The 15297-nt window shown below is 39.3% G+C and overlaps 3 protein-coding genes across 3 annotated transcripts; all 3 read right to left on the reverse strand.

Moving 5' to 3' along the window:
* Window positions 1–842: 842 nt before the first annotated feature.
* BDBG_04079 (uncharacterized protein) lies at window positions 843–1914 on the reverse strand (the record flags this gene model as incomplete). The annotated part of the gene is made up of 2 exons (XM_002625164.2): window positions 1580–1914; window positions 843–965 (listed from the first exon to the last, which is right to left on the reverse strand). Exons 1-2 carry the CDS (start codon window positions 1859–1861, stop codon window positions 843–845), a joined length of 405 nt encoding a protein of 134 aa, XP_002625210.2. The 5' UTR covers window positions 1862–1914.
* Window positions 1915–6228: 4314 nt separating this feature from the next.
* BDBG_04081 (inositol 5-phosphatase) lies at window positions 6229–7530 on the reverse strand (the record flags this gene model as incomplete). Its single annotated transcript, XM_002625166.2, has 1 exon — window positions 6229–7530. One exon carries the CDS (start codon window positions 7528–7530, stop codon window positions 6229–6231), a length of 1302 nt encoding a protein of 433 aa, XP_002625212.2.
* Window positions 7531–7763: 233 nt separating this feature from the next.
* On the reverse strand, window positions 7764–9443 carry BDBG_04082 (RNA 3'-terminal phosphate cyclase; the record flags this gene model as incomplete). The annotated part of the gene is made up of 1 exon (XM_002625167.1): window positions 7764–9443. One exon carries the CDS (start codon window positions 9441–9443, stop codon window positions 7764–7766), a length of 1680 nt encoding a protein of 559 aa, XP_002625213.1.
* Window positions 9444–15297: the final 5854 nt, after the last annotated feature.

The raw sequence follows: 15297 nt of genomic DNA on the forward strand, positions 1-15297 counted from the left end.
AAACTTGTAATAAGAGCAATAGTATTATTATATGTGCAGTTCAAGCAGGGGAGTAGTTGTAAAGTGCAAAGAGGGCGATGAGAGATCAATGTGGCAGTGTATACCGAGCGAGCGTACATGAAACAGTTACATCAGAAGTCAAAAATGGTAGAGGACTCTTGAAGGGGGGAAAATAAAAAATGATTAACGCCGTCGCTTGAATATTTTTTGTCAGTGTAGACTAAAATGAGCAGAATACCTCCAAATGCGATGAACATACAGAAACGGTTATGATGTACGGATAGTCAAAGGAAATTAGCCACGAGAGAGGGTGCCAATGGACAGATAGGAAAGACAAAGGGGAATTTGCAAATAGGGCGGGGGGGGGGAACAAAGCAACGCGTGGTACAATGGGGAGTGGAATAGATTAAAAAAGAAAAAAAAAACAAGTGATGGAAATAGGCCTGCCCTGAACAGTGTCTGCGGAATACAAAACCGGAATGACAATATAATTTTCAGAAGGGGAAGGGGGTTGGGAGGTAGAATAGAAATGGGGATGCGTAGTTTGGAGAGAAATAACCTGGAAAGTAGGTTCCTGCGGATTGTAAATTCCTGTACGTTCCACGTCTCTTTTTGTCTTTCTTCATTTTGGCTTTTCCCGTATGATCATAGTTTTTTGTTTATTAGTCTCCTGGACTGTATTGTTTTGGGAGTTTCTTTTCTTTTCTATTTTCGTTGGATGTTTTTTGTCGGGAGCGTTGTTTATGTTGTGTCGATAGAAGGAGAGATAGATAGGAAGGTGGCATAAAAGTCAGACATCGAGCCCAACTTGATATGCATGTAGTTCTCTTTTAAGAATTCGTTTAAAATCTCTCCTGATCATTGAGGTCCGCGGGCTTCTCAATGTCCCAGGCGCGTCTGTAGTTTGCCTGTCCGCGCAGAGGAGAGAAAGGTGATGCCGAAGCTGGACGACGAAGATTTGATGCCTAAAGGTGGACAGTCAGTATATACAAGCTTTTCAAGAGACAAGTTTTGCCTTCATCTACATACAACACAGGTAGCGCACTTCCCTCCTGGGGTATTCACGCGGCCCCGGCAGCCACGGGAGTAATTCGCGCAAGAGTACATTGTTGGAAAAGAGGTGAGACTTTCGGCTTCAGGTGGAAATTGAGGTTTGGAAGCGGCCGGAGACAGTCGCAGTTGAGTTGTTGGAACGAGGTCGGCAGGGGATGGATATATCTCAAGCCGATCAATCAATTACAAGTGGCGATACTAGACGGCTAGGTTGAATAGTAGGCAGGTAAGTTTTTATAGAGAGTCGAAGGTGGACGAATTAGAAAGAGTTTGGTGAAGCAAAAGTATTTATTGGGCCAACTAGGGCGAGAACAGAGGGTAAGATGGAGAAGGATTAAAGGAAAGTATGTAGTAGGCAAAAGATATAGAAAAGGAAGAGAGGCGGCGCAAAAGAGAAAAGAGCCTATGTCAAAGAGTAGAACAAAGCAAGCAATTGCAGGAAAACCGAGCGGAAGGGGGCTTCGGCTTTATATAGAGAGTTGAGGCAGAAATCGAGATTGTTTATTTATTTCTATTTTATTTTTACTTTTATTTGCCGATTATTCTGGGACATAATTATGGAGTCTTCCCTCGCCCTGGTCCCCTTAGCCCTTAGCTCTCGGGGGCTTGGGAACTCAGGGAGGCACGAAGCGGCGTTGGAACCAGCCCAGTCTTTTAGGGACCCATAATCAGGTCGATACTTCGCCTTAATTCCGATCTTACTGAGGGCATTATTGCTGGCCATTGCTGGTTCCTTCAAACGCACCACCCCACCCCCACTGCACTCACTGGCTTGCTGATAATAACTGGAGGGCGCACATACATACATACATGTATGTGCAGTGGTCTAATTAATGCTAACGATAATAATACACAGCGTAATCAGTCCCTTCCACCGGGCTGCGAGTCATGAATCCACGCGGAAAGTTGCTATACTCTCAAATATAATAATAATTCGGCCGGGACTGACGCCTGCAGCAACTAGTGTAGTTTTCATTGTTTATTGGATCTCGAAGCGTGGTACTCAGTAAATTCCTGGTAGATCAGCAGACCATATGATGTTTGTATAGACGGTGAGACAACTCTCTTCTATTCTTCTTCCGCTATCATCTTTTTTCCCGTGCTCTAAATCCTCTTTGAGAGCGTTGCCCACATTGGTTCGGATCGAGCTTCCTGCTCACTATGGAAAACTGCGCTTCTCCTTGAAACCTCGCCATTGCGCCTTGTTGCTGATTAGCCACCACCTAAACGGCAAGGGATGGCAACAAATATAGCGATATCAAAAGTTATAGCAGCCAATCTTCTGGCCAAGGTTGTATTTGTCCGGATCCGTAGTATCCAAACAGACCTCAGGCATGATCTACGTATCTGACATGAAACTCTTTTCTGTCCCTCTGAGCCTGATCTAAAGCTAGCTACCCCAGATCCACGCAGTTTGGCCATTTGGGTCGGATAGATACGATCCCACCACATTATTATTATTGTCGTCACTTTTCCTGCCTGACACATGCCTGTCGGTGCCTAACTGGAGACGTTTAGACTTTGACAAGAGCTGTGTCGAGCTGAATCCAGGTCAACCTGAGCAGCCGCTTCTCAAGGCCAAGATCGATCTCCAATTGCCCATTATTCTAAACTAGATAATTAAGTGGCCGACCGACTCATAGAGTCATGGGGAATCGATTTTGTGCCCCCCTAAGCCTATTCCATGTTATTGCACCGTGATACTTGCCGTTCCCATGCTCCTTATTAGCAAAACGAAGCAGCCCCAAGCAAGGAGGACAGAAATGTTCAGAAACGACCCAATGGCCGGGGCGGATCGCCCGGCAAACAAAAAGTCCAGCCGGGCCTGGATTTTCGAGGCCATGAGAAGGTATTCAAGCCGATTGCTCACAAATTTGCCTTCTTGCAAACTTATTCCCAAGACTGGGTTGAAACAGGCAAATAAACCGTCGCCGTCCTTTGTCCCGTTGGTTGAACCGTCCCAGCCAGCCCCAAACAAGTTAATGGTAACCATTCTCTGAGGGTTGACTGATCTTCGGAATTACAAGTAATTGTTCGTGCACCTGTGACTCGTGAGATGCTGTCTCCTGTCTGCCGAAAACCATATATTTTGGCTGAACCTGGTTTTATATGTCAGTGCCTCTGCGTTCCGTTTCGTGCTATCAAGCTGCATCCATGGATGCTGGCTGCGGCCCCGCTGAATAGCCCACCTTTCCCTTTTTTACATCTGACTTTTTTTTTTTTTTTTTTTTTTTTTTTTTTTTTTTTTCGGATATGCGATAGGCTGCGCTAACTGTGGCATGGATTTTTTTCTTGAGACAATGACATCTATATGTTACGTGCTTGCATATTAAGTCGATAGCAAAGGAGTTATGGCATGGTTAAAATCATTAGGAGCCAGGCTCAGTTAACTACCAGTTAAACATGAAACTCACAAACTCAGGGTTTAACGCCACCAGCAAAAGAGGACAGGAGACAGCACTCGTCAATTGACGACATCAACATGAATTTTGAAATTGCAGTTACATACATGCTTTACCTGAGCACCGGCAGACTTTTGTTTTTGGTTCCTTTTTTTCTTTTTCTTTTTCTTGTTTTTCCCTTCTTTTTTTTTTCGCTTGCTACGCAAACCCTGAAATTTCTCTCGTGCATCATCGGAGCCTCCCTGCAGTGTGGAATACGTCCATCGTGTTGATCTCCTGCATTGCGCCCGCAGCTCGCGCCGGCTGAAAATCATACAAACGGCTCGACGCGGGAGTGCCTGTGGGCAAATAGGAGTTCATGACTCGAAGCTAATGCCCAAAATAATGTTCGGTTAATTGCGTAGAGCTTAGGGCTTTCTTTCTTTCTTTCCGCACCATTTTCTTTGCTGCGATTGACTTAATCCCGGGAGCTGTTGAGTCTCCAGCCGCATTGAGAGAGAGAGAGAGGGGGGGGGGGGGAATGAATGATTACGTTGCATGTGCGAAAACCAATGAGAGCAACCATTGGCAACCCAGTCTATATTCGAATTAATTCAGTTGCCTAACCCGCTGTATTCATTCGGAAGGCCGCTATGTTGCCTTATCTTGTTACATTTTTTGTGCTGAAAGAACAACGCAACAATCCAGTCTGCGTTCCTGCGCAGATTTGCGGTGTAGATGGAATCCTCGGAAGGCAAGGCAACTAGCTGCAATGCATGCGTACATATACGGGATGTATCGGTGGACTACCCTCCCCATTCTCAGTTATTAGTATCAATCTCACATTGTCTGCTCTCACTGCCATATCAAAAGTTGCCTGAGGGCATTTCGACATACCCAAGAGTGTGTTTAAGTATGTCTTGTACATGTATATGGGCTTAGAAAGCTAGTCAGGCTGATACAGACCTGCACGGCACCCATCTGACAGCTTTCTTGCGGTCAACATTGTGGTTGTTATCCATGAGCCTCAGTCATACTAGCCGCGCTCGTTTAGCGAACTGCATCGTATGAGACGTCGTCAAGAGGTTCAAAGATGCATCAAAGACCTTCAGCACAAAGTCTAGAACCAATTTATTAGTCGCCTAGATTAGTCGGCCTTTTGTGTCAAGTATCCCCTTATCCTGGGCGCCCAGAGATCCAAAGGATTGGTCCGGTTGGTCCAGTGGTTTTCGAAAAGTTTCCATGCGTTTGACTAGCTTGATCATAGTGGGGCGATGCATCTGGGGCATATTCGAAGAAATAGCTAACAACAATCCACCCCTCATCCATCTCCTGAGATCACAAGAACGGAAGAAGTGAGATATGAAGAAGTCACTCTCTGGCATACATAAGTAGCTATTTAATGGGATAAAACACAACATAGAGGTGAGTTCTCAGTGTCAAATGCCCTTTTATGCGCGTAAAATCAGCTCTCTAGCTGAATCCCGATTGCACCTTTCCAATCTCCTCCATCCCTGCTATAACTGCATCTGTTAAACATGGCTGAGTTGGCCAAAGAGGAGGGAAGGGAAGAGGTTCAAGGCACTCGCATCCACATGCTTCCAGCAGTATCCGGGTTTGGAATGTTTCTACCTCCATTTCAACTCTCCCCAAACCCCTAACTACCCTAATAAATCGCCTCAGAGTGTATGGTTTTTTATCTTTATTTATTTTTGGAGCTTTTATACCCATCCCACCATCTCCTAATAAGGTTGGAGCCGCCCGAGCACATATCATAATGGCGGTAGTTGAGAAACAGCGGTTAGCATTCGTCAGTCCGAGTTCTCTGGGGTGGCCTGGCAGGGTGAGGAAAATTTAGCTACTAGAATATGGGTCTCATCAAGAGAGTAACAACTTTTTTGGGCTTGATGTTTAAATCCTATGTTGTCTCCCTCCCAGTGCTTGTATTCTCGATTATGAATGGATGGGGATTTGACAAGGATTTGTAAGTGCGTCCCTCATTACGGTTAAATTGGGGTCTCCGAAGACATCGTTAGCGAGTTTCAGACCATGGATAAGATTTTGGAACTGCCCAACCCTTAAAAAGTTGGACCACACGGCTGGGTCGTTTATAGGTCACATCGGCGCCCTGACTAGCGTTATATTATGAGCTAGGTTCTAGCGGGTCTATCAAAGTTCTAGAATACTCTCGAGTTCTTGTTTTGCCCCGAATGCGGAGCTAAGTTCCCTGAACATCGTCCCAAGACTAGGGGTCTTGAGACGTTCGCGCATTTCCCATTTGCACCAGGAATCATTTCGTCGGATGAAAAGTCCGTGACATGATGGAAGATATCAAAATCAGGCAGTAGTGAGCGGAGATGATTTGAGTAAATATGTCCCCATCCGTCGTGTTTCGAGTTTATGAGTGGCATTGAGCATCTTCCAGATAAACTGAAATCGATTGATATCTTGACACCTCAGTTTCACGCTCAGTGGATAAAACCCAGCCAATGAAAAGAGGACACTGTCATTTATGGGCCGCTGCTCTCCCGTTCGACACCTCGAAATTTGTGGGCGTCGATGCCGTGTTAGCTGGAACATGCCTAGCAATAATGTAGAGTGAAGGACGGTATAGATATCCACATGGCGTTTTATAGTTCGCAACTGAAGGATGTGTGCACCTTAATAATGTTGATTATATATGTGAGCCTTCCCCTTGAAAACTTTAGGCGATCTGGTATCACATCATTTGTCGTTCTGTTCGAGGTCAAGTGGGCCATATCGGTTTCATGATAAAACAGTACCCCACGAACGTTCATCCTGCACGAAATGACTGCAGGGCGAAGTAGACCAGGGTTAAAACGAGAGCAGTGCTCAGAAGTAGTACATTGCCTTCACGTGTGAGGGCTAGGTAGGCTGCTACACCTACAACAACCTCTTTGCGTCTTGCAATGCGCCTTTTGCTTTCCCAGTTAGGATCAATTTCAAACGGAGGCAAGAAGACCGCGGGAGTCGACGCAGGCCTGAGCGGGACAGAGACAGAAAGTGCAACAGGGCGGTGGTCTGATGTTGGAATTATCGGTAAAGCATCGTATCGATGGACTTCAATGCCACCCTGTCCCGCCGATGTGGATGGCGGGACGTCTTGATAGAGTACTCGATCGCACCAACTCGGCCAGCGATTCTTCGCCCATGTCCATGTTTCAAATAATCCTCCAGGGGCTGGCTGATGGGTTGGAGAGGAAAATTTATACGTGGGCAAAAATTTGATGGGCGCTTCAGATAAATGCTGTAGCGTCCTTTGTTCCTGGAGTTCTTGGGTTAATTGATCTTTCGCTAATAAATGCGAGTAGTGATGAGGACTGCTGATATCTTCCGTCGGTCGCGGGAACTTCCTGTAGTCATTTGGCCCTGGGCGAGTTAACGATGTCCGATAATTAAAGTCTCCAGCGACAAAAAGGTACGATCTGGGTGAATATAGACCAATATCTCCATTTGTATCAGATGATTCATTTTGGAGAAGTGGGACATCCTCTTCATTCCGTTCATCGTGGATAGGCGTATTCTCCCCTTCAATTTTCACCCTCGAAAATACGAGTTTTTGGACAATGTTCTTCCAGTCTTCATTCCTTCTCGCTACGGCCCACTCGTCCGGAGCAAGATGCGCAGCAACAAAAGTCAAGTCAACCGTGCCGTCTCTAATATGGTAGCCAATCCGTACCCCGGCAGCTCCTTTATTCCCAGCTTCATGTACCCCAACTCCAACTTCTGCAGTCTCGACCCAGGCAATGTTCTCAGCGACATCCCCGCGCACAAAAACCATTACTGCTGTCATTCCGACATTTTTTGTTACGACATTCGCGTAGTGCTGGTCCCGGGCTGCAATGCTCACGGAACGACGAAAGGCATCGAAGTACGGATCTAAGAATGAACCTCCAAGAAAGGCATAGGCAATAGGTGCAATTTCCTGCAGCGATAACACTAGAATCTCAGGTAGGTCCGTGGACTGAGACCCTGATTCGGGGAGGGCGTCGAAGAGATGGGATGCGAGTGTGTCGTGCTGGATCACATTCCGAGAGCAATTTAAAGTGAGAACGTATACGCCCAGACACGCCATTCTGGTTGACACTACGAGGGCTGGCAAGCGCAGCCAGTCCGGGTCAGCTTTATGAGGCTCAAGGTGTGTTGTTGACGAGAGCCTTGCTGTTGGGGAATGCATAGTTATTGGTGTGGTGGCGGGTTCGGTAATTAGTCACGTGGCACAACAGAACTAAAAAGAGAATCATTCCCCCTTCTATTTCGAAGACCTTGCATCATTATGTGCAAAATTTGGTAAATAGTTAGGACTTATTATATCCTCACCCCGAGGACCTGCCCAGAAACCCAAATTGCTGTGCGTGAATGCAAGCTCAGACCCGCTTCCTCCCTTTGGTTGCCAGATTCACAGCTCTCCCTATCTTCGTCCAGTGCTCCCAGGGCTTGGAAAACAACAACTTGGTCTCTTGTAAATGTGTCTAAACAACCTTTAGTTCCCATCCTTGGGGCATCATTTGTCCCTGCATCAGTCGTAACGAGAAATTCTTCCATCAAACCGGCTACACATTCATTTACCATCTCGCGGAACAAGGTCTCCATGTGTTCCTGGGGGCTTCGAATGCGATATGCTGTATTCCCTTGTCCAGATTGATATTCGGAATATAGCTGACCTCTGCCAAGTCGAAAACCTGTGGATGTATGGGCCACAAGAAGAAGATAGATGTGGGATGGGTCGTATGTTGGCTCCGTCGTGTGAATTCTGACAATCGGTGTTTCGTTCGGCGAGGGCTGCTTGGTGGTTCTGGGATCATTATCGGAGAATACTCTTAGAGCTTTGGTGACCGATTCCATTGCAGTATCCTCTAGAAAACCACGGATTGAGACTGACTGAAGTCCGGGAGACTCATACAAACCTCTGTTCCCTGAAATCGTGGGCGCATGAACTTCAGATCCATCCTCAGCAAATTCCTCGGATAGCACTTTCCCTTTGGAATAATGTTTCTTAGGGCGGTTCGTACCGTGCTGCATATACTTTCCATTCTTGCGTGTTCGATGATGAGCCTTTTTCGAATGTCTGAGCGCTGCGGCTTGGCTAAGAGTGGTATCGGGAGCTAGAATAGTGATATCGACTCTGGTTATGTACCCAGGGTCCAAATTCTCCAAGTCAATGCGGGGAAACCTAGGAGTAAAAGCAAGAGAAGACTCTGCCCCGCCTGAGCTCTCACGTCCGGGGTTTCCAGCAGCTGACTCCTTTGGGCATGTATGCTGGCCAGCCTCTTTCGTATCTGACTGTTCGGCCGTAACTCCACTCGCGCGTGAGATAGCAAGGGGTTCAATTTCAAAAGATACTGAGCCTATTTGGACTGCCCCAGTACTCCACCCACGGCGATTTAACTTAACAGAGAGCCTTGGGAGGCCTAATCTTGCGAAGGTAGGGATGAGTACTTGAGCTACGTAGTCATACGACGGAGAGAATGATATGTTTGTGCCACCGGTGATGTTCAACTTGATAACTTGGCTAACCGAGCTACCGTTGACGCCCTCGCCGTGTCTGTGCAGCCTCGCGCCGGCATACATGAGGTATGGATATAACGCCTGAAAGATGAGGAAGGTAGAGCCAGGAGTTGTAAGGCGAATGTTGTATTCGTATTGGATTGGCAATGTCAAATTGATGGGATGTAATCGCGCTCTCTTGTGCAGTACAGAGGGGGCCTCATCTTCTCCCACTGCGCCATTTAGATTTGCATCTTCCGTGTCTCGGGGATAGAATGTAATCTCGGAGGATCCTACTGTAGCGCCGACAATGCGCCCGCCACAGACCTCAGCGAGGAACTGTATCGCGGCGGTGTGCGACCGCCTTAAGCCCCGAGGGCCATTCCTCTTCCCTCGTATGTTGTTAATCGTTACTGGTCTCCCCGTCAGTGCAGACAGAGCGAGCGCATTGCGGACTAGCTGACCGCCCCCTTCCAAAGTGCTGCCATCTAAATGTAACATTTTGCACAGTTTTATGTTAAACGGCTGGAACTCGATCTGACGGCAGATGGAAACCTTTTCAGGCGCGATGTCGTTCAGCAACTTTGCAGAAGCTCTGGGTTTATTTTGGCATGATATCGCATAGGAAGGGCAGACATCTTTCTGAAAGCCAAGGAAGCACGGAGCGCGGGGCAAAGATGCGCCAAATCAGAATAGGACTCGGGGATCCGAATAGGTTAGTGTGACGCTCTGCCATGGTGACTCAATGATGAGGAGCCACTGGGTGAAATGCCGATGAGTCAAACTAGGAGCATCTCAGTTGGAGCAGTTTCTTAAGTTAGACTCCCAAGATGGATTTAATTTTTAGATTCTTGTCATCCAATTTGTGTGTGAGTGTGATTTGAGCATGTTTGTTCATGCAATCATTAAAACAAAAATATCTTAATGCACACAAGCCTCTGTGTGCAAAGACATTGCAGAGCTAAGCTCAAAACAGAAGGCCCTGCAAGATTGATTTTACAGCTTATTATTAATAATAATAGAAGAGATAGAACTGTAAAAACATATAGAGATTCATTTTTCAGTGTAAAAGCATCATCTAACTAAGTAAGAAAAAAAACAAAAAACACTCTGCTCTATCCTGCTCTGTCAGCTTATATATTATTCTCAGAAACAGTTTAAGTAATCTGAAGAAGACTTGTAATAGTTCTGAATTTAATCTTCAGAGCTGTATTCTTCTTACACAGAGTCTTATTTTTAATATAAAGAGTCAAAATCTCAATATTATAACTATTAACTGATTCAATACTTACTATCTATTTTTTCAAGATTCTAGTCTCTGTATTCTCAGCTGCAGAGTGTTTCTTAAATAAGCTCTTCTTCTTAACTTTCTTTCTCTTATCATTCTTCTATTTCTTTTCTTTCACTTTATTATTCTTCTTACTGATATTAACTATGTATAACTATTAGTTAATTGTATTAAAATTAATATATTTTATATTAAAAAGTGACTTACTTCTATGATAAGAGTAGTAACTTTCAGTATTATTATAATGATAACTGATACAAGCTTTATAACACTGATTCAGAGTGCTGATATAGATAATAAAAGAGTCTTCTTCTCTAATACAGTGATTACAGAGAACTGTAAAAACAGTATCACAGAATTATAGAACTTTATAATTTATATTAATTTTTATATTAATCTGATAACTCTTCTATAAGACTGACTTCTAAGTATAGAATAATTTAATAAGAGTCTGTAGCTTCTTTAACAGCTTCTCAGACATTCTTTCAGTTAAATAAGTTAATAATTGACTTAATAATCTAGAATTAGCAGATGCAGCAGAGACAGAGATAGATACAGACACAGATACAGATATAGAACTGAGAATAAGATTAATAGTTAATAGCTTAGCAGACTGAATAAGATTATTAAGAACTGTACTGACTGTTAGAATTGTAATTTTCATTATTTTAAAGAATCTTACTTATAATAAATATGTTTCAAGACATTGTTTTCAGTTATAATAATAGTATTAATAATTTTTTAAACTTCTGATAAATTAATAGAGATAAATGACATGATTTCTGAAAAAAAAAAAAAAACAGCTGATAAAGATGAGAGATGAGAGATAAGATAAATTTTTTAAAGAGAAAAGAAATACTCTGAGATTCATTCACTTTCTCTCATACATGTGTTGATAATTATAAGAATTCAATATTTCTTATTATATAATATAATACAGATCTTAATAACATAGGTCTTAGAAGATTCTCAATCTCTCAGATTAAAGATATTATTATATTAAATCTGAGCTGTATAAATTAATATCTGAATTATTTCAATATCTTCTGTAGACTGCTAACTACTCATTCTCAGATTCAGTGATTATAATAGAATCAACTGTAATAGATTTGTTAAGTTCAATGATTAAATTCAGTGGCCCCGGTAGCTGAATGGTTAATGCGGCCACCCGGTAACACCTTGGCGTGGGAAATCAAGGCGCGTGGGTTCGAAACCCGCAGAAGATACATTAAATCCAGAACTCAAGCACCTCAGGTTTCTAATAAATACAGAGGTGTACAAATCGCTTCAATGAATTGCTCTATGTTTCTGGGCTGGAAAGTTATTATCGCATGTATCTAATTGTCACTCCTTTGTATTTTCCTATGTTCTTGTTATCTTGACATGGTCTCAACACCTGTATTTCCTCCTGTATAATCAACACTTGACCTGTATTTAACATCACGCAAGGACTCATTATAAGCTCTGCTTGCATATGAGTATAATGAAAGAATAATAATAATAATAATAATAATAATTAAATTCAGTGAATCTATAAGCAGAATAGATAAAGAGAATAATAGAATAGAGAATGAAAAACTTATAGTAATAAAAAATAAGTGAATAAATAGATTAAATATAAACTGTGAAAAAGATGAAATAAAGAGTGAATGAATCTATATAGAATATAGATTAGTAGAGATCTATAAAAAGAAAAGAAATATAACTTAGTTATCTATTAACTTTAATATCTTGTATAATTAATCTTATATATTTGTATACTTCTGCTCACTTTATTATCAGACTGATAAAATCTGAAATAATCAAAGAATTACTTAAATAGAAGATCTTGATATATTTTAATCTATGAAACTGCAACATATATGAGATTAGTCTGAAATTCAGTCTTAGAAATATTAAGAACAGTCTGATCAAGTGATAATTCTTGAAATTTATAAACTGTAATAGTATATATAACTGTAATAGAGAACTGTGTACAGCTGCAGACTTAATTAATATAAGAAAAGTTATAATAGCTGTAGAAGATAGATACAAGTTTAAAATTCTCTCATTTTAAATAAGTAGAGCTGTTATATTTATCAAAATTAATTAACAGTGTAAATAAAGAATCTTAATGAGAATTCTTTATATCTGAACTTTATACAATATTATAAAGAGTTTTAAAAGCACTGTTAATAAGACTACAGTCTATTCAAATATTCTATAGAAGTATAATTCAGCAGCTGATAAAGAGAGAAAGATTCTAATGAAGATTATCAGTCTTATCAGAATCTAACTAAGAAGTATTTATATTAATATTTATAATCTGAATATTAATAACAGATTGTTTACAGCTTTGAATGATATTATTATTATAGATATAAATATAGTACTTCTTAATATAAATGTAAATTATATTCTCAAAGATCAGAACTTTATAAGAGATAAGAGTCTATACACACTTTAAAAGAAACTCTTAATCACTCAGAGTTAACTAATCAAGTTAAAGATTTTTCAAGATCTTATGAAACTGACAGCTGATGATATCTTTACTTACTTATTATTAAATCATAGTAAGTTGAATAATTTTACTAAAAGTTAAGTAGATTTAATAGCTCTGAATATCTTCTTTATAATCAATACACTCATTATAATAGAGTGAGATTTGAAAAACAGATGAGAGCTGATAGAAATCTTCACTGAGAATGATACTGAAATTATTAAAATGAGTATTCTTATGAGAGAATATATAATAATAGATCTGATTAATTTATAAAAGTTACTATAAATTAATTATTGACTTTTCATCAATTAATAGATAGTGAATATTCTTAAAAAGAACCTGTAAAGATTGAAGGTTTTGAGAATTGAACAGTTTATATAACATATTCTTGTGTATGAGAAGCTGAAATAACACATGTAAGATTTAAGCATTAATGAAGTAAGCAGCTATATCAGTTGACACAGCTTAAATAATTGAGATTCAAAGATCTTGAGCCTCTGCAAGATTTTGAAGAGTTGTAGATAAAATTATAATTAGATAAGTTTTATCAGTATTATCTTTATTATCTAGATTAATTAATAAAGGATTCAGAAATCTGCTGTTAAGAATCTCAGTATAATAATAGAGAATAGTGTTATAAAGAAGATATTGATTAAAATCTAGAGTCTTAAGTAAGTTATATTTATAAAGAGTAGTGTCTGCAGAGAAGTTAATCTTCATATTATTTTAAAATTCTATATTAAGATTGATATAAGTGTCAATATAAGAGCTTCAATCATAGTTGAAATCTAAGAATTGATGATCAAGCTGTTCACAGTTTTAGATATCAATAAGATCATCATTATTATACTGTGAGTTTTAATAAGTGAATAATACTTAAGAGAGATTAAGCTTCTCTTCATTATTCTGATCATCTTTAAACTCAGGTTCTGATTCTGATATATCTTCATCATAGATATTAACTGAGTGATTATAAGAAAGACTGTAATAATTAAAGATCTCTGTAAAAGAGAATTAAGAGATGAGAAGATTAACAATCTTGAGATCTTTAATTTAATAAAAAGAGTAATGAAGAAGAAGTTTAATATAAATATAGTTCTCTGAATCAGTTTTAAACTAATAAATAGAAAAGTAGATTAATACTCAGAGTTTTGCACAGAAACATCTCTTAATTTAATAACTATAAGAAAAGGTTTAAAAAAATTTAAAAAATGAAAGATTTTCAAATTCAGTTGACTGCTACTTATATTTTTTTAAAAAGAATAAATCATATTATAATTCATCAGATTCAAGAATATAGCTATAATAATATTAAGATTTAAGCTGATAATCAACTGCAATTGACTTGTAAGAACTCATTTATAAAGAAAGATTTAAAAGAATATGATAAATCTTCTAAGCAGATTAATCACACTTATTAATAAGCTGATTTATAAGTTTAACAACTGTAGAGAGTAGTGAGTGACTTGAACTGACTCTTGAAATCACTTATTGAACAATCTGATAATAGAATTCTATATCTGTTTCAGTCTTGATAATGTACTTAAACAGATAATTAAGAACAGCACAGCTATTAGTGTAGAGAGTAATATCAGTATTTATTAGTCAACTAACTGTAATCAATCTATTATAGTTATTGAGAATTAAGTCATTATAATGAGAGTGCAGTCAGTAATATCTACTATTCAAAGATTTAAGAATAGTATAGTTAGTCTGATATTTATATAAAAAGTGAAATTAATAATATAGATTATCAGTGACTCAGTGTTTATAAATACAGTACTTTTCACTACAGTGATGATATTAAATATAATTAAGAATCACAGATAAATGTTCAATAATATTTATTTAATTAGAATAACTGAGAGAAAGAGATAATTATACATCTTCAGACTAAGTGTAATTAGGCTCAGAATTCTTAGTTATAATAATAAGATCTCAGTAATTAGTAAAGACTTGATGAGAGTCTTCATTTATATCAAGTTTGAGATTCAGTATATTCTTATATTAAAATATACTATATAAGTATACTGATTCACAGTCTTATCACTTATAATGAGTTCAGTAATTTAGAATTTTAAATTTCAGATCTAGAATCTTTTTCTTAAAGATTGTAAGTTATAGATGAAAATAATATATAACTATAGTAGAATAGTTATAAATACTATCTCTTACAAACTTCAATCTCTTAGAATCAGTGCTGTTGTAAGAATAAGTACTCACAGGCAATTATTTAAGTGTTTGCAGCTTGGCGTGATATGTACTGTTAACTACTAGAAGTATTCATGATAGAAAGATAAAATGTAGAGATTAAATATATAATAGCATTCAAGCTGAGTTATAAATAGTATTCACAAACTTCAGTCTATATAGTTATGTATAGTCAAGAGCTGCTAACTCTATTAATTACATGAGAGATAGAAATAGAAGTAAAGAATTTATAAGAAGTGAGATTTCTTATATACTTTCTTCTCTCTAAGGCTTTGTCTGCAAAGCCTTTCACTGAGTGACTTTATAAAATCAGCTCAGCACTGCAGTGATACTCACTAAAAACCTTTTATATCTATAAAAATCTCAGTGAGAAA

Source organism: Blastomyces gilchristii (assembly GCF_000003855.2).
Source record: "Blastomyces gilchristii SLH14081 genomic scaffold supercont1.7, whole genome shotgun sequence".
NCBI lineage: Eukaryota > Fungi > Ascomycota > Eurotiomycetes > Onygenales > Ajellomycetaceae > Blastomyces > Blastomyces gilchristii.